This window comes from Rhagoletis pomonella, unplaced genomic scaffold (assembly GCF_013731165.1).
Source record: "Rhagoletis pomonella isolate Grant_MI unplaced genomic scaffold, Rhpom_1.0 Rhpom_scaffold_00002, whole genome shotgun sequence".
In the NCBI taxonomy this organism is placed as follows: Eukaryota; Metazoa; Arthropoda; class Insecta; order Diptera; family Tephritidae; genus Rhagoletis; species Rhagoletis pomonella.
The window spans coordinates 53,609,728-53,632,873 of NW_023458556.1; the positions used below are offsets into that span (position 1 = coordinate 53,609,728).

A 23,146-nucleotide genomic window follows, 5' to 3' on the forward strand; every position below is an offset into this window, starting at 1 on the left:
TTAAAACAATGCTGCATAGATACTTGCCGAAAATCGCAATAGCAAAATAATGTAAAACTCGCTTAAGCAAAAGCATTCGAATGAGTTGCTAAATAATTTTTCGGCTTCTGCGTGTAAAAATAGAAGTGAAAGAAGCGATCCGTAGGCCAAAGATCTTGGACTCTGACGTGGAACAGTTCAATGTGGTACATGCGATGTATGATTGGGAATAATTTCCATTTCGATTTTATTTAACCAAAATAGGTTTGTTATAAACCTTACTTTAAGTATATTACTTAAAGGCCAAATGCATGAGTGCGTGACTTAAAAGCTATATATATTCCAGTTTCGAATGTACGTATGCATTTATGTACAGACATTAATGTTGGGATTGATATTAATGCGCCATAATCAGTGCTGCTTATGGAAACATCGTACTCAAATTATAGATACGCTTATACACTATTTGCGTATACAGTACTATTATATACACTATTTGCGTATATAAGTACTACGGACATTCTAATATGTAAGTACGTACAATACATATGTCAAAGTATACACTATATAACTTGCGGCGTCAAACGGCCAACTTGTATGTATACATAACACAGCAGGAAATTCCACTAATAGTATTCAGTTGGAGCAGCTCAAATGAATTTAAAATCTTTTAGATTCTTTTATAGTGCTCTGAAATTTCAATACCACCCAGAATTTACTTAGACGAAAGTTGAATGAAAGCAATTTTTTCCCATCACAGCGTTTTGTTGACCCTGGTCATCTCGTGTTGAGTTATGTGCGAGTCATGCCACATTTGACTTCTTTTTCTCCTTGATTGGTGTTTCAACATAATAGGACAGACGATCTTTTCAACTGTTCTTACCAGCGCAGAGAAGGCCTTCCTCATTCTCTATTACCACCAGAGGAATGGCATCGCCTAGCTGTTGAAGCCGTAGTAGTTAGTTTAATTCGCTGCGCTTTGTCGAAGTCCTTGTGAAGCTTTAAGATTCGTGCATATGTCAGGGTCGCCCTTCCTATGTATTTGACAAAGCACGCTTAGATTCCAACGGTCAGTTATGCTTTTGTCAGGTTCGAATTTGTTGTTTGTATCTCGTCACAATCGGTTGGCGGTACAATGATTCCCTACTGCGAATTGGGATTCATCTTCGCTAGTGGTGTCAGGGCTGTTACCATTATACAGGGTGGGAAAGTGGCTCCTCCATAATTAGAATATATGTAGGTCACTAGGTGCTCGTGGTAGTTTTGGGAGGAGTACGGTCCAGCTTTGAAACCATCCGTAAGCTGCCCAGTTTGATGATAAAAATTTTCTGGTATTCTTCCTATTGGTCAGAACTTAAAGCCCTTCGTATTCACGTTTTCGGCTTCTCTCTTTAGATTTCGGAATATACGTCTCGGTTCTGTTTTCAGCTTTCATGGATATAGGAAGTTTGAGTTGGCAAGGTTGCAGTATGGTTCTTCAGGCGGCTATTTTGTTCTTGTAACGACGTGACATTCTTCATCGCATGAGTTCTTCGTTCGGGCTCGCCGAAATCCAACTAATTCTTCGACGGCGGCTCCTAGTGTGCGGAAAATCTATATTTGTCCAGGTCAGCAGATATGCAGCGTTCGCTCACTTATCGAAAATGAGGTTTTAAATTAAAGGACTTGGCCTCTGGATGTGCCATTTATTTAAAAGAGTTTCCACCTGTTAAAAAATTAAATTGAACTTATTTGATAAGTTAATTTAAATATAACAATATACATATGGATCGAAATAGTTTTAAAAGGCTTCTTTTCATCACTACATTTAGCAGGGGTGCACCTTGTTTAAAAAATCAAATTCAACTTGAATTAAGTAAATTAGGTCATTGAAATATGCAGCACAGTATGGGTGTCAGACGAAAGAGTTTTAAAGAGGGTTGCCATATGTTTGAAAAGTCGAATTCAATTAAATTATACACAAGTTGTATGAAATATCAAAGTCAGCTTAATCCATCAGTTAATAGAAATGTGTATCACAATGTCAAACTTAAGAGATTAAAGAAAATGTTAGTTTGAAAATACTATTTGATAGGGTTGCCACCTGTTTTAAAAGTCGAGTTTAATTAACCTTTACACAAGTTTTATGAAATTTTGAATATGAGCGCTAAACAAAAGAGTTTTAAAAAAACATTAATTTGAACATATTTTTGATTGGGGTTGCCACCTATTCGAAAAGCAGATTGCAGATATTTTTTGTCAAGGCATTCAAATCTGCACCGTTCTTTCGAACTAAAAAAATGAGATTCAAATTAAAGAGCTTGGCCTGTAGGGAGATTTGAAATTTTATGAAATAAAAAACCGACATTATGCGATCACTCTCTTCACTCAGAAACGGCTAAAGGGATTTAGATGAAATTTGACACATGGATTGCTTATGACTCTGACTTACATTTTGAATTTTTTTGTACAGGGTTCCCACCTATTTGAAATGTTGAATCAAATTGTGGCGTATTAATGCCATGCGGATTCACGAGTGTGTCTTATTGCTTCCATATATCGGTTTGTAGAGGAGTGCTCTCACTGAGAAGTTACTATAAGAGACGAGTAACTTCGAATTTGAGGAAATGAAGGCCAATTACGAACGAATGATAAATGAGGCTGCCCGATGGTGCTAGATGTCGGTGAATGCTACGTGCTTAGTAAAATGACGTCCTTTGACGAGTCTTTGCTCTGAAGACAAAATTTATTTTTATTTTTTTTCTTGCAGGGTAGGTATTGTATATGTATGCATGGTGTATATGCACATACTTACTTCCATTGATATAAATATATATGCATATTGACACAGGATCATGTTGGTCCAGTTATTGCTTTCGATGCTTATCCTTTCTCTATATGTACGTAAATTTGTACATAACTTCCATATCGTACGCATAACTTCTTGTTGTCTTATATGTTTGTTTGCATACTAATACATTTTACATACATATCTATACATATACATATGTATGTCGTCCGTAGATAATGCATGTGTATATGTAAATAATCGCGTGTGCTTCAAATCTATTGCATTATAGTATATCCTTGCGCCATATTGCTTTAGCTCCACGGCCCCTGTGCATTGTATGCGCTCCCTTGTAGCTGATTGGCGCTCGAGGCTCTTGTGTAAATATGCACAAACGTAGCTATAGCTTCTGTTTGGTTATGCTCGCTTATTAATTACTTGTCTTAGGATATTTGGCTAAGAACAAAGTCGCATTAATTAATTTCAGCTTAAAGGCTACTATTGTCGCAGTTGTTGGAAATTTACATGCAAGTCATAAAACATTTTTTCAATGAAAGGGTTGCAGCTTGAAAAATACGTACATAGGTATGTATGTTTCTTCATATGTGCGCAAATGTGTATGGGTGTTTGGAGTGTGCGGGAAAAATGTTTCAGTTTTAACCCATAAATTATGCGTGCAATATTTGGTAACAAATTTAAAACTGATATATATGTATGTACAAATGCATTGCATACGGCAAGGCGTTTAAACATTCAAAGACTCATTTATTGCTTGGGGCACATCCGCCATTCCGAAACAGTCGATTCAAGTTGCGGAGAGGTATGAAAAGAACACAAATATAGTAAAGTTCGAGGTTTTTATGGCAAAACTCAAAACACTGCTGTGCTCTTGAAAGAAAGAGCTATGCTGACTATACATTCGTACATACTTAGAAAGCGCTTCGCGACTTTTTGGAGTTACAAATGTTATCGCACTATACCCGCCAAATGTTGGTTGTGTACATTGCATTTACTACATATTAATGTGTCTGTACTGTATTGTCATAAATACGGTGGCCATATTTATGAAAGCCTAATACGGGAAAAAAATTATTTTTCAATTTTTTCCACACTATTTTCCCTGAAGTAGAATCCTTATAGTAACATTACAAATTTGTAGGATAATTTTCTTCAGATTTTAACCCCGTAAAATTTCTTAAAAAATATTCGTTAAATGTTAAAATAATGAAGTGCAATTTTAAGTCGGTAAGGCTTACCACTAATTTTTGTCATTTTTCTTTTATTGACGGTGTGATGCATTTTTTTTATACAACATTTTCTACTCGCAATTTATTGAACTAAATTTTAATGAGTTACAAAACTGCAAACCATTTTTTTTCTATATGTTCTAATTGAAAAGTTTGAAATTTTGGTGAAACATTCCATAATTAATTTTAATAGTTTTTTGCACTAAGTAAGAAATTTGGTATTACTCGATTTTTGTTAGGAAAAGAGCTTTAATTTCATAAAATAAATAATAAAAATTAAATAAGCTAGGGAAAAATAGTCTGTATGTACTCGTCGATTCGAATCACAGGCGTTCAGATTAGAAAAAGAAAAGAAAATTACGATTATATAACAAGTTCACTTAAAACTCGGTCAAAGGCATGCCATTTTAATGAGCTGTAAGGCGTCGGAACACCGAACACGGGACAAATACAGGACGCTAAAAGAAATACAGAACATTTGGCGTCCCGTATAAAATAAATAAATTACCAGAACAATGAGGCAAAAAAGAGGACTGTCCCGTATAAAGCAAGACGGATGGTCACCGTAGTCATACATATACATAACAGCATAGATGTGTATAAATACGTACATATATGTACTTAAATAAACAGAAGTGAGCTTGAATTCGCCTTTGCTTTGGGAATTATGAGTTTTCTTTGTTCTTCATCCTCGGCTGTATTTATGAATTATTTGTCGCCGTTTCTTGTTCTTTTTGCATTGTTTATATATTCATACATACATATGTATGTATCTACAATTGCTTTAGCTGGCTTTTCTACAGCAGCTGCATGCGCTTTAATATTTATATTTTTGCTTCTTTCCCGACGGAGGGGAATGGTTTAATAATCATAAATCGTATCCCCATTTTTTGGTGACTTCCGCTACCTTCAGTCAAAGGTTTAATGGCAGCAAATCTTAAACATGAACAGTAAATTGAAATTTAAGTTATTCATTCAAAGAATTTTTGGTTTGAAGTTTACCCGCATTTACACATAATATGCAGTACACTTTTTCAAGATAAAGATAGACAGATGGATATTTTTTGATGTGTGCAGTGCAATCAGAAGATCGACCGCGCTTTCTTACTCCTTACAAAGAGCCCTGAATCCCTCAAGAAATCCAGCAGATTGTTTGGTGACAACGGGTGTATGTGCTTTGGCTCTGGGCTAAATAATTGTAACCCATGATAGTTCTGCTTGTCTTCGCTTCGAAGATTCTTATTTTGTTCATAAAGGTAATTAATAAGATTACCATTTGGTTAGGCTTAGATGGGATGGCTAGAGAGAGATGCGACGTTTACTCAGGGTCAAACCATTTCGTTAACGTAATGAAATTCGATATTGCTCTTATGTTGATTTCCGCTAACGCTGCAAGGTATTTGAATGTTTTCCGAGCGCCTGCAGTTGTCGTTTGCTAGGTGCTGGGCAGTGGCGGATAAGGTGCTGTGCACTCTACTGCAGTGGTCTGGCGCCCTCACTTCCAATCTTAAAGCGCTCACGCCAATTAGATAGTGATGTGTAAGAATTCGTGTGAGAATGTATACCTCATTCTGTTGTAATCCCTTTCCACGATGATGTTGATGTCTTCGGCATACGTCAGCAATTGCACGCTCATATGTACTAAGTATTGTTCCTGAGCGGTTCAGTCCTGCGGCTATTATTATTTTCTTTTCGTTTGGTATCAAACAGCTCGGAGAGGTCCTTCCCAATTCTGATGGATCTGGTGATATTGCTCAATGTAATTTTACAGTTTCGAGAGGTGCCAAATTCAGACATCGCGGCTAGAGGCAACTCCTTTTAGTACTATAAAAAGCGACTTTGAAGTCAACAAATATGTGGTGAGTATCGATCCTTTCTCGCGGTTCTTTTCCAAGATTTGGCGTATTGTGCACACCTGGTCTATGGTGAATCTGGACCTGGTCTAAAGCCACACATATAAGCCCAATCTTTTCGTTGACAGAAGACTTCAGTCTTTCACACAATACGCTCGATGAGACCTTGTAACCAATGCTTAGAAAGCTGATCCCACGGTAGTTGGCATGAATGCCGGGGCCGCGTTTCTTGTTGAATAGTTATATAAGAATAGTTTGACGCTTTCGGAACTTGCCCAAAAACTTGGTTCCAGTGCTGTTTGTATATTTGTTCTTTCTTCTCTCTTAAGCGCTTCTCTGATGATGAACGGATCTATTTTATATAAAGGATAAGAACCTTTCTGTGTTGTTTCTGTCATATATGCCTGCATCTTTGTTTCTTTCTATGCCCGAAACATCCATGCTTGATTAGTTTTAGCCGGAAACTTGGATATGCGTAAAGAAAGTGATGAATTATTTGATCCCCGCCTTTATCTGAACAACTTCTGCGAATAAAGCTTGTTAGTTTATGCCAACGTTGGTACTCGGTATCTCCGGAAACCCAGCAGAAAGTGATGTGTGGTATACCCGGTGACACCAGAGCTGCAGATAAATATAATGCAAGAACCACCGATCCGTTGCCAATATCCTTCATTGAATTGTGACTATTTGTGAATAACCCGGTTCATTCGATAGCAAAAATCCGGGTTATTCGATATCCGCAAAATCAATACTAAAAAAAACTGTCAAAGAATATGTAAAAAAAAGTAAGTGCGCCTGGGCCATATACATACATCTGCTCAAAATCGATAAATGGTCGATAACAAAATCGGTAAATAATCTATAAAAATCGATAAGCAATCGATACAAAATCTATAACAAAATCGATAAATAATCGATAATAAAATCGATAAAATACCGACAACAAAATCGATTCAATAAAAATTTCGATAGCAAAATCGATATTAATGTTGGTAGCAAAATCGATTAGAAAATCTAAAAAAATATCGATAGCAAAATCGATAAATAATCGATGACAAAAATCGATAAAAATACCGATAACAAAATCTATAACAAATTCGATAACAAAATCGATAAAAATATCGATAAAAAATCGATAACAAAGTGTTATCCTTAAACTTTTGCTGGCAAGTTTTTGTTAAATTAATGGCATAATTGGTAGCAAAATCGGTTAGAAAATCGATAAAAACATCGACAACAAAACTGCTAAATAATCGACAACTAAAATCGTTTAGAAAATCGATAAAAAAATCGATAACAAAGTGTAATCCTTAAACTTTTCCTAGCAAGTTTTTGCTAAATTAATAACATACATTCAAGAAGCACTTGTTCCGTCCCAACGGTTTTCTGTGTGAACGCACCCCTATAAATTTTACAAGTAAGATATAATTCCTTAACGTTAGCATCCAATATTTTCAGGCAACTATGTATACTCATTGATGCCCTACTTGCCCTTTTAGTTGAAATTCTCCTTTAGAGTATTTTCCAATAATAATTTCACCATTAATTACGCCATTGCAACATTCATTTGGGAGACTACCACACCCCGTCTCACTTTCAAACGAATGCAACAAATGAGTTGCTACGAGTGGGTGTCAAAACTGTCAAATACAATAGCAGGCGTGAACAACAGCATTTGCAAATTTCAACTTTTCATAAACAATCTGCGCTGAGAGAAAATGATTCTTGAGTTATGGCAACACAGAATGTATGTACAATAGATGAAGAGGCAAGGTCAGAGTGTAGATACAATTCAGTGGTGAATGCTGGCTGATTTGCTTCAAAGTGTCAAAAAATTTCGAAACTCCTTTGTGTGAGATACCGGCAAATGCAATTGACTCGAAACTTCCAACACCTATGTATTTCCAGTCATTAACAACAGGTGAAGTGTACTACAGGAGGCCGGAGGCCGGAAGCCAGTTGATCAACAGCACCCACAAGCGTGCCAACTTTCTTTGTAACCTTACTGCTTCTTTGTACATTTAAAATGTCATTTTGTTGTCAGTCTCAGACTTGTTTAATGTCAAATTACATGAGCTACCCACTAAAACAAACAACAATAATGAGAAGAAGAAGAAGAAGAGCTCATTTTGGTGCTGAGGCAAAATCAGGTTGTTGAAAAACAATGCGTTGCAAATTGCCTACCAACTACCGAGAGCGGCGATGTTAGCACAAAGTAGAAGAGAACAGCAGAGGCCTACTGGCACCCCAATGCGGGCAAACATTAATTTTCATTTTATTTAGCTAAAGCTTCGCGCGCACATATCAAATGCTTAAACTTTGTTTTAAAACTCTTAAATGGAAATAATTATTTCTGTTCTCGTTGATGCCAAGACATTGTTGTTGCTGTTGTTGTTGTTGTTGTTGTTGTTGCGGCATTACCATCTATTTAACTGTTGTTGGCACTTTAATTGTTGTTGTCGCCTTGGCAAAGTGGTGATAATTTGCGCTTTGTTCAAATGAATGTCTGTCTGCCAACCTGACCTGGCTGAGGTACTTCATCCCCCCTCCCGACCCCGCCCTCGGCATGCCGCGCATAGCCATCTACGCTTACACACATTTATTTAACACTGCTTTTATGCATTTTGTCACTTTGCTTTCGCCTTCATTTGTTTTAATTCCGCCCCTACTCCATTCATCTTGTACAAAGACCTGTAGTCTTATTAGCGAAAGTTCTTTGCCGCCTTTTGGGCGCTGTGGCCAGCCTGCTACTCATTTACTTTGCAGGCGCTCATTTGAGTGTCAGTATTTGTAGGTATGCATGCATACATTCTTCTTCTTCTTCATGCCTTGTTTACGCTTTAATGTCTTGGCTTAAAAATGGCGACAGATTTATTTGCGAATTTCGTTTCATTCGCTTGCTTGCGCTGCCGATGTGGGCCTCCAACCACCCACGTTCTCTTCTTCCATTCGTTCTCTTTATTCCATTACTTTGTTTGTTACGCACTCCCTGTCGTCGTCGACAGTTGTCTTTAGCGTTGTATAATTAAAAAAGTTTCATTTCATTTCATTTCAATTTTGGTGTTGTTCTTGTCGTTTGGTTTCTTGCTTCGTTTATGCTCATTTGTTCGGTGCTGGTGGTTTTGTGTTTTTTGTTTAGTTGGTTCGGTCGCTGTTAGGTCTTCTTGTCTTTGGTCAATGTCGCGCTTAATGTGTACATTTTAGGGTTCGTTTAATTTAATATTATTACTTTAGAGATGTTCGTGAAATGTGGTTGCGTAGTCGATAAAGTTGAAAGTTATTTAAATATATGTTACATAATCTGAAAATTTTGTCATAAACATTAATTGTTACTTTACATAGATAAGGTTTTGATAAATTTTTTAGCTCCCTTATCCGAGAGCCGTTTTAAGTTCAAGGTTAGGTCAGACCGCGGGTTTGTCTTATAGTGTGCTCCCATTGCCAGGACTTGTTTGCTGCAAGGCAAAGCTTCAGGGTCCTGAATGGGGCAAACACCTTGCTGTGAGTCGTGTAGGCTTAGCTTTCTGAACGGGGGCACTCTGTCTAACTCCACGGTGGAATCGTAAATTCTAAACTCGAAAGTCTAAGAGGTCGCTCCCGTACAAGTGTAAAAAAGGATTGGCTGAAATTTTTGCACATGCAATTCTCAACTGCCATATATTAAAACTTTCTTAAGTTATAATTTGATGGCAATTCAAAGTATGCTCGGCCTAGTCTGATATATCCTCCGCGCAATGCTTCCCGATCTTTTAGCGGATGGTAATAGTTGCTTACTATTGATCACAGTGCGTACCCACTACTTTTTGACCCAATAAATATTTTTTATGAATACATGAAGACATACTGGGCTCGAATCGTAACATCCGTTCAGGGACCGAAAACCACACGAAAGAAAATTACGTGATATGTCAGTCGTATAAGCTGAATGGAATAAAGAGTACGTTCACGTATGTGATAATCCGAAAAATGTGTTTTTACCTGACGAGTAATACGATGTCGTATGTGATGATTCAAGGCCCCCTCACTGAGTTATTCAATGACCATACTAAATAGCCCTCTATGCTGAAATGTCTGGTGAAATTCGTTGTATACCGGATTCGTTGTAACGCAAACCCCAAACGCTACCGTCTAAATACCTATACAGCCGTTACTTCCATCAAGTTTTTTTGTTGAGAGGTGGTTTGGGCATTAGGGCCTACTACTGAATAAACGGTAAATACGCTCATGCACAAATATAACTAGCTTTCTCGGGCGAGCTATTGAATCACACAGCGTGCCGTGCAGAAAAAGCTAGGTTCATAAAATGACTTATGGATATTTTTGAACTATATCCTAGCAGAATTTTTAGTGTAATTTTTACTTAGCTGTATAGGCTTTCATTTGGCCTTTGGAGATTTCGGAGAACAAAGAGAAAAGTAAAACTTTGTGTTTTTCATACAACAAACAGTGGTCAGAGTGTACACCTGCTATTCTTAACTGCTCTGGTAATCTTCTTAACTTGTGAATACAGGAATGGTAGGGCAGGTTTTAAGATCTCAACCATTTTCCTTAATGCTATTTTAGATCCTTTCCATGCTCACTCGTTTGACGGAACATCACTGTGTTTTGCCGAAGTGCTTGTAAGGATCTTGGGTTTCCCTGAATGCATACCGAGTTAGATGGAGCCAGGCCGATCAAGCCCGCCAGATTTGCAGCCATGTCAATTGCATTTATCTCAGCCTGGAAGACGCGGTGGTAATCTAGGTGCCTGTAGAGGTTTCTCAAAGCTAATTTATGAGATAAGACACCTCTTCCAATGTCCATTTGGTCTACATCTGTGAAGATCGCGATTTCGTTATTGTATAGGATGATATTATGTTCCCAGTCAACTCTATCGGAAAACGGATTTCAAAGTTGCAGACGACATCAATTCCCGTGAGCTTATAATCACAGTTTCTTTAATCACATCAACTCTATTCAGAACGGTAGAAGGCCCTTGCAACTTGTTCAGAGCCTCCAAAATACCCTAAGTCGAAGAACGCATTTAGTACTTTTCACTTTCCATAAGTATACAGTCCAGGAATGTCTCTGTTCAGAAAGATTGCCATCGCAAATGTCTACTGATAAAATACTAGCTCAACACTCCCAACAACCACGTGCAGGGATCTACCTTTGCGGTAAGCAAGTTGAGCCTTGCCGAAATTTTCGGAAGTGATCTGTAGACTCAGTAATTTTTCATCACCTTGAGAAGAATCTAAGAGTGGCTGGGGGGTTGGAAATATTTGGCAGTGTTTTAGACTCTCTTCACTGATTCAGGAATTAATACAACTCTTACCCCCTCCGTGGCTTTGATATATACATATTTAGCTAAGGAGGAGATAAGCGCTGTAAATAGTCGTTAGCCAGTCAGTTATTCTTCATTGTGCCAACCGAACCCACCGAGGATTTAAAGGGTTGTAAGGATCTAGTAGCCCAAGCTACCTTATCCTCAGTGGTGACTACGTAGACTGAAATGCTTTGCCTGTAAATGTTGGGGGCTTCTGCTAAGAGACTGACTGACTACGGAAGTCGATTAGAATATATCAAAATCTTTAGGTAATTCCATTATACTTTGACATGGTTTCGACACACTAAAATAAACTTTCTCCAAAAGAAAAATTAAATGAATCTGAATCCTTATAACACCCAGAAAGACTTCTACCGGCTAGTAATAAAGTTAGTGCCATGCATAAATAACAAACCAGTCAGACATATCGAGATTTGAAATGAAACAATAAGTAAGTGAAATTCCCACATCGCGCCGTACATTGCCGAGTGGCAAGCGCCGAAGGGATGGTTGCTATGAGAACGGTTGGTAACGCGTAGCAAAGATGAACTGCAGTTTATGAATTTTTTAGATTCATATATGTGAAGGCAAAAACACACTGTGATTTTTGGAAGAGGAGTGAAGCTATATGTACGTACATACGTTCAAATGCAACGATACTAAAAGCATAACTAACTATATATGTATATACTTATTTGCAAATTTATGGTATAAATATGTCTGCGTTGTTGGATCTATGCGAATTGTGGAGCTGCGAATATGCCAGTGCGTCTATACTTATTGCTAAATGGTTATGCATAAATGTATGTATGTATGTTTGCGGATAGGTAGAAGTGTGTGTGTGCTAGGTTGTGAATTCCTTAGTCACACTTCAGCATTTCCGGCATTACAATTGGAATCGCAACGCGGCGTTAATGGCGAGCGGCAATAAAACCGTGTGTACGCCGGTGTGTATTGCGGGGGTTGGTGAGCAATTGTTGCCCTTTAGAAAAATCGACCAGTACCAAACTGGCGTGATTTTAGAGTATTTAGAACAATGATTAGCTGGCGTCAGTTTTCTTATCAGTGTAAGATATTGGAGAATTTAACACAGCGTCGTCTTGGGAAATAGAGATTTTGCTCTGTTGCGTATTTCATTCGAAAGTTGTGAAAAGGTGGAACTTCACTCCCACTGTTCTCGCAATCGCGATAGCCGATATGGTAGAGTAATGTTGGGCGATTAATCGCAACGACTATTATACCCTGCGATGCTTCGATGGCTCTAGAGTCGAATAATGTAATTGCGGGGCTCCGGGCTGGATGTTTTCAAAAGAGAACTGACAGACTGGCAGCATGTAACTTATCTCCCCTATACTGCGATACCCAGAGCACCCAGAGGCTAAAGTTAACTACATACAAAGTTGTAACAATCTAATCAGCAGGATCAACGGATCTTCGACCTCGGAACATTTATTAAGGCAGATTATTGATACACTCTTCTGGGTTCAGAAGCCACTCCTTGCGCTGAACAAATTCCTTTCCAAATATTGCTCAGATAGGGTCTATAGATTGTTATCCGCAAACATTCGCCAAACTTGTTGACTTCTGCGCGAATGAGAATATGTTTCCTAGACGATTGAGGCACCAAAACTTGGTGCTCAGACACGAGTAGATGGAGCCTAATGGCGATCCAGCTACTTCCATGCTAATTTGTATGCTCGAAACCAAAGGAAAGTTGCTGGAACACAAAACGACACTGAAGATTGCACAACAATGAAATCGGTTTGTCTCAAAACCAGATTTGAAAAGGGATAAGAAAATTCGTTCCCAAATACATCATATATGGAAGCTTTGCACCGAATCAGTTTGGCCTTCGAAAACTCCCCTAGCGAATGTAATATTCAGAAAACGCTGGAAAGCAGGCATCATCGAACATTGTCTTGTTGTCCTTCTATATGTCAAAAATGCCTTAACTCGGCAAGGTGGCTCAAAGCTCCATAAGCGTTTCAGAATTTCAAGGTTTTTGTGCGAATTGGCGAAACAAAAGACAGAATAAGAAACGGTACTTTGACGGTAGGAGGTTTAGTTGGGTTAAAGTCTTACACTGACGGTTTTGGGTTAGATTGTAGAAGCTTGCTCCTCGCAAAAATATCAAAACATTAATCTTCTTGTTATCAGCAGTGGAACACACTTAAGCCAATCAGCATACTGAGATAGCACATGATGTTTTATTTTTCGTTCATACATTTACGACAGAAGACAATTGCGATTTACTCTGTGTGTGTATTGGCGGTGTATCCTCATTACATAATACCCAATAGTAATATTTGCAACTGCACTAAATGAGGGAAAATGCAGGGAGGCTAGACTTTTCTCAGCGAAACCTTCCTAGTAACCCAAAAAGTGAGTCGGTAAACGATTAAAAATGATACTATGATGAGATGCAGAGAATTCCATCCTACAGCTGAGTTCTCAACTTGGAATCATTGCAATGGACCATTGAATCAAGTTTTTGCTGTTGGGCCTCTGGCCCCAGTCTGGAGTCCAGCGAAGTACCTAATTTTAATGCGGGTAAGTGACCCACAATAAACCAATTCTCAGAAAGTAACTGGAATAATCATCAGAGTTGTCGAACGAACAAATCTGCTGTAAGAAAAAACTTGTTCTAATTTTTATGTTGCTGGGACCAGGGATCGAATCCAGGTTCTATGGATTGGAGGTACGCACCTCTAACCACTCAGCCACAATGGTTGTGGGAACATTATTATTTATATTATATAACTTAAGAATTTTCCCAGTTGTTCTAACTAAACTATATAACCTGACTAAGCTTCGAATTCGTTCGATGGTTGCAGATTTCGCAGATGGGGTATGGAATTTGCACTACACATTTTGGAACGGTGTAATCCGCTGATCCAAAAACGTAAAAGACACTTGGGGATTACATAACCGAAGGTGCGAAGAGGCTCACGTTGACTTAATATTAAAATTTTTTTTCGGTTACTGAATTAATAGAGCGACAACAAATTAATGAAGGCAGCATAGTAAAAGACCGCAGTTATCTATCGCCAACTACAATAATACATAACTTTCTAAAGCATGGCAATATATATGACTGCACTCATCGGGGAGTTACTATTGTTTCTTATGCTGACGAGTGTTCGATAATGGCGTCTGGGAATGGAATTGATGACTTCTGCTCGAAAGGAAACGGTTATCTCGACGAGCTTTCTGGCTTCTTCACTGCAAGGAGTCTTATCCTCGGCAACTTTATTCACCACCTGGACGACGGAGGTCAGACTGCAACGGGATATTCACGTCGATGCCAAACCAATCGGCGACAACGTTGATGGATGAACCGACCCGAGCGAGGTTCAGTAGCCGATACAACGGCTACAACAACTGCACTCTTCGGATTGCCTTCCATTGCATGCATGCATGGTTATGTGTGCGAGTCCAATCTCTCATAAGATGCTTAGTTCGTCTTTCAAGAAGAATTCTTACAAGTTCATCCAGAGTAAATTCTGCCAAGGAAATTCTTCTTTCAAAAATGGGCAGAAAAGTAATGCGAAGTGGTGTATTTTAATTTTTAAGGTTTTCTCTGCAGGGTTGCAACTGTTGGTTTGCCAATGCATAGCTCGCACTAGTGTTAGTATGTGCACGCCACAAATTGCCACAAATAAAAGGGAAATCAGCGGAATTTTGGAACATTTGAAAATTTTATGTCTTCATTTTCTTTTGCAAAAATTTCAGAATTTTATATCACCAACAGCAGCAGCAGCGTGAACGGTAGCAGCTGGGTGGATGGGGACGCACAACACGCAGGACGCAGCACATCAAATGAGGGCATGCGATTGCATGGCTGCCACATTGTCTCCTTTGCAATTTCAGTTTCCATTTCAGTATGGCAGTAAATATGTAGTTTGGAAAGAAGGGGCCGGATGCGGGTGGTTGCGTGTAGGTACGATGGTTTGCGAATATTTTCGCGTTTTATGTTGGGGTTAATTTAATGATTTTGCAAGTTCATTGCGCGCCGTCAAACTGCTGCAAGCGCCAAGGTAGTGTGCTAGCTACTACAAATCTGTTATTAGCTGTATGCGTTGCTTTGCAAAATTCACTAGCGGAGGAGGAGGCGGAGGGTGTGTGAAAATAGAAAATCCATAAATTCATAAAATAATTGCGTTGCGCCATGCACATGAATGCGTTATGATGCTACCGAGTGCGCCCACGCTCTGTTGAATGCGTAGATAGTATTCTAGTTATATGTTTAGGTACATATGTATGTATGTATGTATGTAACTAGATTTGTACATATGTTTCGCACACTCACCGCAACTTGCAACAAATGCAGGCAATTTGCATGCGAAACGCTTTGTTTAGAATATAGCGGCGATTTTGTAGTTGCTACTATATTAGATACATATGTGTGCGAAACCGTACTTTAGGGTGCAATACCAAAAAAATGTGGGTTTCCACCGGAATTATAAAACTTGCTATATTTTAAGACTTCCGCCAAAATATTTCGGAAAAATATTAAGATTTCCGTTAGCTGTACCGATTTGAAAATACCTGCAAAAATCTAATAATTTTTATTCCGTTGATAAAATGCTTAACCCTTAAGAACCCAAACTTGCCGGTGGACAACTTCTCATGTTTCGAGTCTTACAAACATTTTTGTGCAGACCTTTTAAGCTTAAACGTTTCTACGTATTATCTGCGTGATATTTTGGAAAACAAATTTTTTAAATTTTATTTATAAAAAAACTCGACTTTCGGAGGTATTTTAAAATTAGTCAGCTAACGTAAATTTTTAATATTTTTTCGAAATATTTTAGCGGATGTCTTATAAGATAATACATTTTCTTTTTCCAATAGAAAAACCGCACCAATTTGGTTGTTTGGAGAGTGATGCACCCTAATGTCCTTAAACGTATATATGTATATGTATGTACATACATATAATCAAAACTGTAATATAAACGCTGGGTATACTAAAATTTTAGCGCGAAAGAGGCTAAAGCTGGGATCAGGTGGCTTAGCTATGGAGGGAGCCGTGGCGGGCTGTGCTCCACGTGCGGTTATATAATTTATGGCAGCATTAGGCGGTTATTTCGCGTGCTGTAAATTTGAATGCTTACCTCTTTAGAAATATGCAATTTCGGGCATAATTTATGTAATATTATCCACGCTTTTAATTAATTAGTTCAAAGTTTTCCAAATTTCTTCTCTCTCGCAGGCAAAAGCTTCAACTTGAGCATTGTGATATCAACTAACCCCATACAGGTCGCCACTTACAATAAGGCGATCAAAGTGACTGTGGACGGACCGCGTGAGCCACGCTCCAAGATACGGCATCAAGGCTTTCATCCGTTTGCCTTCGGACCACAACGTTTCGGCCCTGGTGATCCTCTGATGGGTGGACTGCCGTTCAAGTTTCCAGGTATTTGATGTTTTATCTTTTTTCAGTGCATAATGATTGTGTACCAAGCAAATTGGCGACTACTTGATATGAGTCTCGACCGCTTCAGAATATATGTAGTACATATTGTACCACCGAACGAAGGTTCCGGATGTAGGCACACCCTCAAGTCAACGGTGGTCTTTCAACTCACCAAAGTCTTTCGAAAGACAAAAGTCTTTTGTGCGACAATTGTCAATTCTACCAGGTAGTTATACAGTTTTATAGCCTATTAAATTTTAGTAGGTTAAATTGCTAATTTTAAAACACTAAAAAATCGTGGTGATTTTTCATTTTTTTTTTCCCTGACGGTGCTAGGCATTTCCCTCCATATAAAAGTAATTGGCGAACATACTGCCAGGCAAACAAATTATTAAAAATCCACGCGATTTTTTAGCTTCTTGAAATTGCACTTTAACCTACTAAAATTTAATTGGCTATAAAACTGCATTAAAAGCTTAAAATTTTTGGGTGTAAATGTAAATTATTATTTTTTAATTTTAATAAATATTACACGAAGTTTGAAATGTGGCTTTATGTGGTGTTGGTTATGTTATGTGTTAAACTTTTATAGAAAAAAATATAAACAATTAATAGACAAAGAAAAATAGCCAAAAATAGCCAAAACTGGCCAAAATGTCACTTAACTTGATCAGCTTACCACAAAGGTATACTTTTGAAGTTTGCAGAAAAAATAGTTCATTGCTATTTTTTATGACATCGCCTGAAATAATTGAAGGTACAAATAAGACGATGCTTCCTCAAAAGATGACAATGTGTATCTATGCCAGTATTTGAGGCTTCTTGTACTTATCGCCACAGTCTTACCAACTGCAATAGTTCTTGTGGCCATATTGTTAATTCGTAATATTTATGGCAACTCTCTATTCAAAGAATATTTATTACGATTTGCATTGTGGTTGCCGCAGTGGCAGATATTAATCTAGCGACGAGAACGCTAAAATCCGGAGACATAGACTTCTTTAACCATAGATTAATGACTTCAACGATCACTAAACCGCTTTTATTCCATATTTTTGGGTATTGCGGTCTCTTATTAGAAATTCCAATATGTATTTCGGTACCGAGTATCGAAAGCATTGTATACTTTTTAAATCGGTACCGAGTTATGATCAAAACTTAAAGGTACCGACTCAGCACATCACTACAAACCGTGTGACATAATAGATTAAGTCATTGCTGCGTATATCCACTGTCGCTTTTTTATGTCGAATTTTTCACCAATAGCAGACTTGCAGGCATAGAGGGTAGTCCGAATTCGATTTTGGGGAATGTTTTCGGTCCGAGACTATTCTCAAGTATCTACATCTTTGTCTATTATTTAACCTGCTGATCGACCATATATATGATGCTATCTGTTTTGTATTCTTCCGCGCTTAATAGCCACTATGGACCTTGTGTAGTTCCAGTTAAGAGATATAATTGCAGCCTAACTGCCAGAAGCGAATGAACGATCTGTAGGTGCGAAAATTATCAGCCACAGAGCGCCTCTTTATTGCAGTTGATTCTGTCAGAAAAACGAACACTGAGCTTCAGCGCGACTTATCCGGAATTAATGTCCTTACCTACCCTATCGTACCTAGAAACATCAACAAAGATCAACGTTGACTCTGCTTGCACGTAGGTCTATTTCGACTTTCCATGCGTTCGTAACTGGGATTATTATAAACGATTTGTTTTAAAACAATGCAGAGGATTTGTATAATCTATATTTCATATGTTTTTTGGGAGAGTCTATAGGATCAGAGGCCTCCACACAAGTGATTTAACTTGGTTGCCTTGCCCATAGCTTGAACGTTGTCATATATTAGATCCCCTGCTGGAAAGTTCGAACTTAGTTTTGGAGCTTTGGTAGCAGTGAAATGTAAGTGAAATGTGCATGCCAAAGCTGTATCTATTTACTTATACGGTGTACGTCATTTTTTTAGTCTGTTAAAATGCAGAATGAGAAGGTGAAGAAATTTGTACGTTTTGCTATAACACGGCGTATCTTTTAATTTGAATGCCGTGAGTTGTTCCGAAGACGATTTAACTGTTACACTCTTTATACCTGTATGTATATTAGGTATTTATTTCATTTTTGCAAGTTTGTCGGCTTTCACTTTCAGTGCATTCTTTGATATAATCATTTTGAAGTTCATATGCCAATCAAAAGTCGATTATTCCCTTTCGCTATTCTCACTATCGATTGCGGTATGATTGTTTATTTTCTGCGCTGAAGGATTACCACGAGTAAAATCAACCCTATTTGCGACTTTAAACCGTTTATTTTGTTGTTGTGTTGTTAGCAAGCTTTTCAACGCACGATGCGGATAATACTTAAAGTAGCTTACTTGCTTGCCTAAATACTCATAGATTCAGAGAACGTATGTATGTTTCTACCGAAGTTTGTTGTTGGAATGGGCGACGCATCAAAACTGACTGACAAAATATTGAGACTCGAATGTTAACTGAAAAATTGCTGAAGGCGTTAGCGCGTTGTTAAGTATTAAATTACCATAAAATAAACAAACAAAGCCGACTACTTAGCGAATCATTAAACCTTATTTGAGTCACTTAAGGCTGATTCTAGATGGATTTGGAATTGGAATTTGCCTTCAGGCTAAACTGGTGTAAAATTTTAGCTCTTAATTGGTTGAATTGAATTTATCAAGGGGAAATACCTTTTGCATCAGCAGGGACAACGAAAAACCTAAAATTATTATAATTTAGAAGGCAAAAAACTGGTCCTAAGCAAACCCTTAGCGCACTTAGCCGGCAGATTGACTTGTAGTATATGTATGACCTTACTTCCACTGCATAGCTCCATACTTGTATGCTATAGAGTATTACCGATTTTAGAACCTCGGCTAGCAGTCTTCTGCAGGCTTGTTTTGGCCCTGGGAGGTATAGCATCATTATCGCGAGGGCGCATCACACCTTTCTCGTTTTCTTGCAGACATACTCGAGGTGATTCTTGAAAGTTAATCTCGCGACAATCTTACACAAAGATATCTTATCGCAGGTTTTGGGTAAATTTCACAGTACCCATGTTTCATGTCTGGTGGATTTTCCTTCCAGTGAATTGTGTGAATTGAGCCCCATTGTGTGAAGTCACTCAGACACTATCATGTTTGCGATGATTTCATTTAAATGCTTCACTGCTAAGGTAATAGCTATGCCATCAGCAAACCCCACTGTCGTTACCTCTTTCAGGAATCGCAGTCGCGGTACTCCATCGTACATCATGTTCCAAAGACGTGCGTGAAGGAACTTAATACGATTGTTCTAAAATCGTGAGCGTTTTATTTAACAATTCAGCGATTAAACCGATCGTTGGCTAAAGAAGCGAAACCGCAACAACAAATAAAGTCAATCAATAGAACGGATTTGAAATAGCAAAACCCAAAAAGAATTGGCAAAGCGGGGTTTATCCACTTCCGGATACAGTTTATGGTTGCATGAGGCTCTGAAAAAGCAAGGCATCAATGTGTGCGAATATGTCTTCCACCGTGAATCTAAAGAAAAGAAGAGGCTGTTTGTTCAACTATGGGCATTAAGAGCGTAACTGACTCTGGCTGATATGTTGACTCATGTGGATGCTCAAAAGTCAGAGATTTAGTCAGAGATAATACACTATTTAAGGAACTAAATACACAAAACAACTTAAAGAGAGACAAGAGCAAATCGAGAAGAAAAAGGACCAGATCGATGGGAAACGGGAAAATGTCGATGCTAAGCCAAATAAGAGTAAACGTCGTCTCCGTGATTTGCAGTGAAATCGTCCAGCTACTTTACCGAAGGCTCCCAATGTAAAATAAAGCGAAAAAGACGGCTACAGCAGACAATTTAATTATTAAAGACAAATCTGTTTTATTATTTGTTACATTGAAAGGAACTCGCAATATTTTCAAACTATTCCCGCGAGTGAAAGGGGAATTACGAGACGTTGAAAGACAATACAGTAGCGTAAATAGGAAGCAGATATACCATAAACTCGCAGCAGATAAAGCATAAACTCGTTACTTGGGGATTTTTGGTGTCGCTGATTACGAATCCGATGTTCGTTTTTAAAAACTCAAAATGGCGTGTGAATCTCAAAAATGTCATTGACACTTTTGAATAGTTGTCAGATTTGATTTTTTTGTACTTTTTTTTTGTGAAAGTACCTAACTTACTTGTGAAAGTACCTAAAGTACTTTGAAGTGAAATTGTGAAAAACTGATGCAGCTAGAAAGCTGCGGTTTATTGCATTGGAAAGAGTGGCCCGTTTACTATAAGAGTCGATGAAAAAGTGAAAACCGATTTTTTCTGACCGTAGGTCCCTTCTAACTTTACGTGTCACATATTTTGTTTAGTTTTCTTTAATTTTTTAATATTTATTGTGTCAAGAAAAATTTAATTTAATTTAATTTAATATTAACTTTTACATTTTTCCTAAGAAAGAAATCGTGGTATAAGCATTGCTAAAAGAAATATATATTTCTTAATTTTTATAAAACTTATTTCTAAACGACAAATAGAATAATTCCCAAGATCCCCGTGTTAGCAGATCTTTCAGTTAATCTTTTGAAAGACTGAAAATAGCTTTCGAGATAGTTGCCTCGAAGGACTTTTGTCTCTGTTTTGTGAGTTAACCGTTAACACCTTGATTGCTGCCTGTTTATTGACAAATAAATCTTGAGTACTGTAAACAGCTTTAATGTAATTTTTCAGCCCTTTAATGTGATATTAAACCCTCTCCGGCCTAAACAAAATTGTTAACCGACGTTTCACAAATTGTGCCAAGTGTTAAGTAACACGCACGTTAACATAAGAGTATAAACATCGTTGTTGCCTTGTTGAAGGATTAAATATTTTAATGGATTTTGCGTCGCTTAGATTTCTTATTCATCAAGGCCCACAAACGCAAATGATTCCATATATGTTTGTATGTATGTTCATATACTTAGGCACATTACAATGCCGCTTCACTCCAGAGCTTTCGCTACCAACTGCTGTCTTTTGTTATTTTAATCGCTGCTGTGCATTTCGCTGTTGTTTTCCTTGCTATTATTTATTATTGTTTAAGCGACGTTGTTATTATTTTTGCTACTGGTTCCTCCTGTTGCTGGTGATTATGTTGATGAGTTAAGTGTATTTATGCAGTGACATCGTTTCGATGATTATTATTATTGAAGGCAGAGGAATGTGAGATGCGATAGCGACATGTACGAATAGTTGCTAGCTATGTTTAGTACATGCATACATATTTAGTATGTGTGTAGCTTTCACCACACAGTTTCTTAAAGTTGTCACGCAAGAAAGAATTTGGATTACGGGGAAAGGAAAGTGGATAGGGGAGATCTTAAAACGAGGGTTTTCTAAAATAACGGCTGAGTAGCTATGTTCTTGCGTCTGAGCATAAGGTCGGCTAAGTGTAGACAGTAGTACATCGTTCTCAAGCTAAACTTTCGCGAGCATAAGGACCATGAAGAGCAGACCACAGAAATACCTAATTTCTACCATGCTTTGCTTTCTCTCTCACTATATGAGTGAGTTACGCAAAAATTTGTTAGCGCTGTCTTAGACGTTATGTGTGTAGCTCTTCGCATATTGTCAAATTGATAAGCCATTCGTTTTTCTTTCTGAATCCTTCAGCTTTCTGAGGAACGTACGCTGGCTAGAAGCTTTATCTACCAAGACATCTGAACTAGGGGATACCCCATCTGCTTAAATCTGCTGCCAATTCAATTCGGTTTTCGAAAAAAGTGTTCGAAGCCATCGACATACATATATAACTTTTGCCTAATCCTATGCAATTGGCGGCTCAGAAAACAGTAGGTTAAAATGGAAAGAAGACGGAGAAAAACTATGCCACCTTAACAGTGATCGTGAGAAATGCGTTAAATACAGTCTAGAACCAAATTAGGCTAACACTTTTAAAGGTGCGCTTTTGGTTTATGTTCTAAGACCACTTCGAAGCTATCCCTCAAATCCAATAATTCTGAAAAATACCGAAATGATAGAAAATATCAAGTTGATCATAAGTGCTGATGTTTCGCCTAATGTCTACTACACTAGAACATGATATGATACGAAGATTTCGAAATAGCACTTCCTCCAGAAAGGACTTCGCTGAGTAGCAAATTTCTATTCCTCTAGAATACATGTAACAATGTTTATTTGAAGCAAAGTAATAGATATTATAAGATATTAATTTAATGTGGAAAGTTCATAAGTGCTAAGTATTTAATACTGTAAAATATATCAAATTAGAAAAACACCCCGGCGACCTATCACGACGGCGAACAACTGCTGAGCTCGAATACTTCTTCCTCGACAACGGCTTTGAGACTGACTCCCACGAACTACCGCTTAAGACCGACCAGAGTACAAAAGTTGGTAGCTGATGACAGGCGACCGCTATATCGTTACTAATACCTGCTTACACCCGGTCATCCTGATCGTCATCTGCCTCAGATGATAAATCTTCGTTGTCTTCTACATATTTCCACAACTTCATGTTGTCGCAAGACGTACTTGTGTTTATTGGCCCCTCACCAGTAGTTACTTTTT

The 23,146-nt window shown here is 38.0% G+C and overlaps 1 protein-coding gene across 1 annotated transcript in view; it reads left to right on the top strand.

Moving 5' to 3' along the window:
* LOC118753745 overlaps positions 1–23,146 on the top strand; it is a 92,634-nt gene that overhangs the window by 39,320 nt on the left and 30,168 nt on the right. Inside the window, exon 3 of the mRNA XM_036488623.1 lies at positions 16,367–16,570. Within this exon, the coding sequence (XP_036344516.1) occupies positions 16,367–16,570 (204 nt within the window). The remainder of the gene's footprint in view (positions 1–16,366; positions 16,571–23,146) is intronic.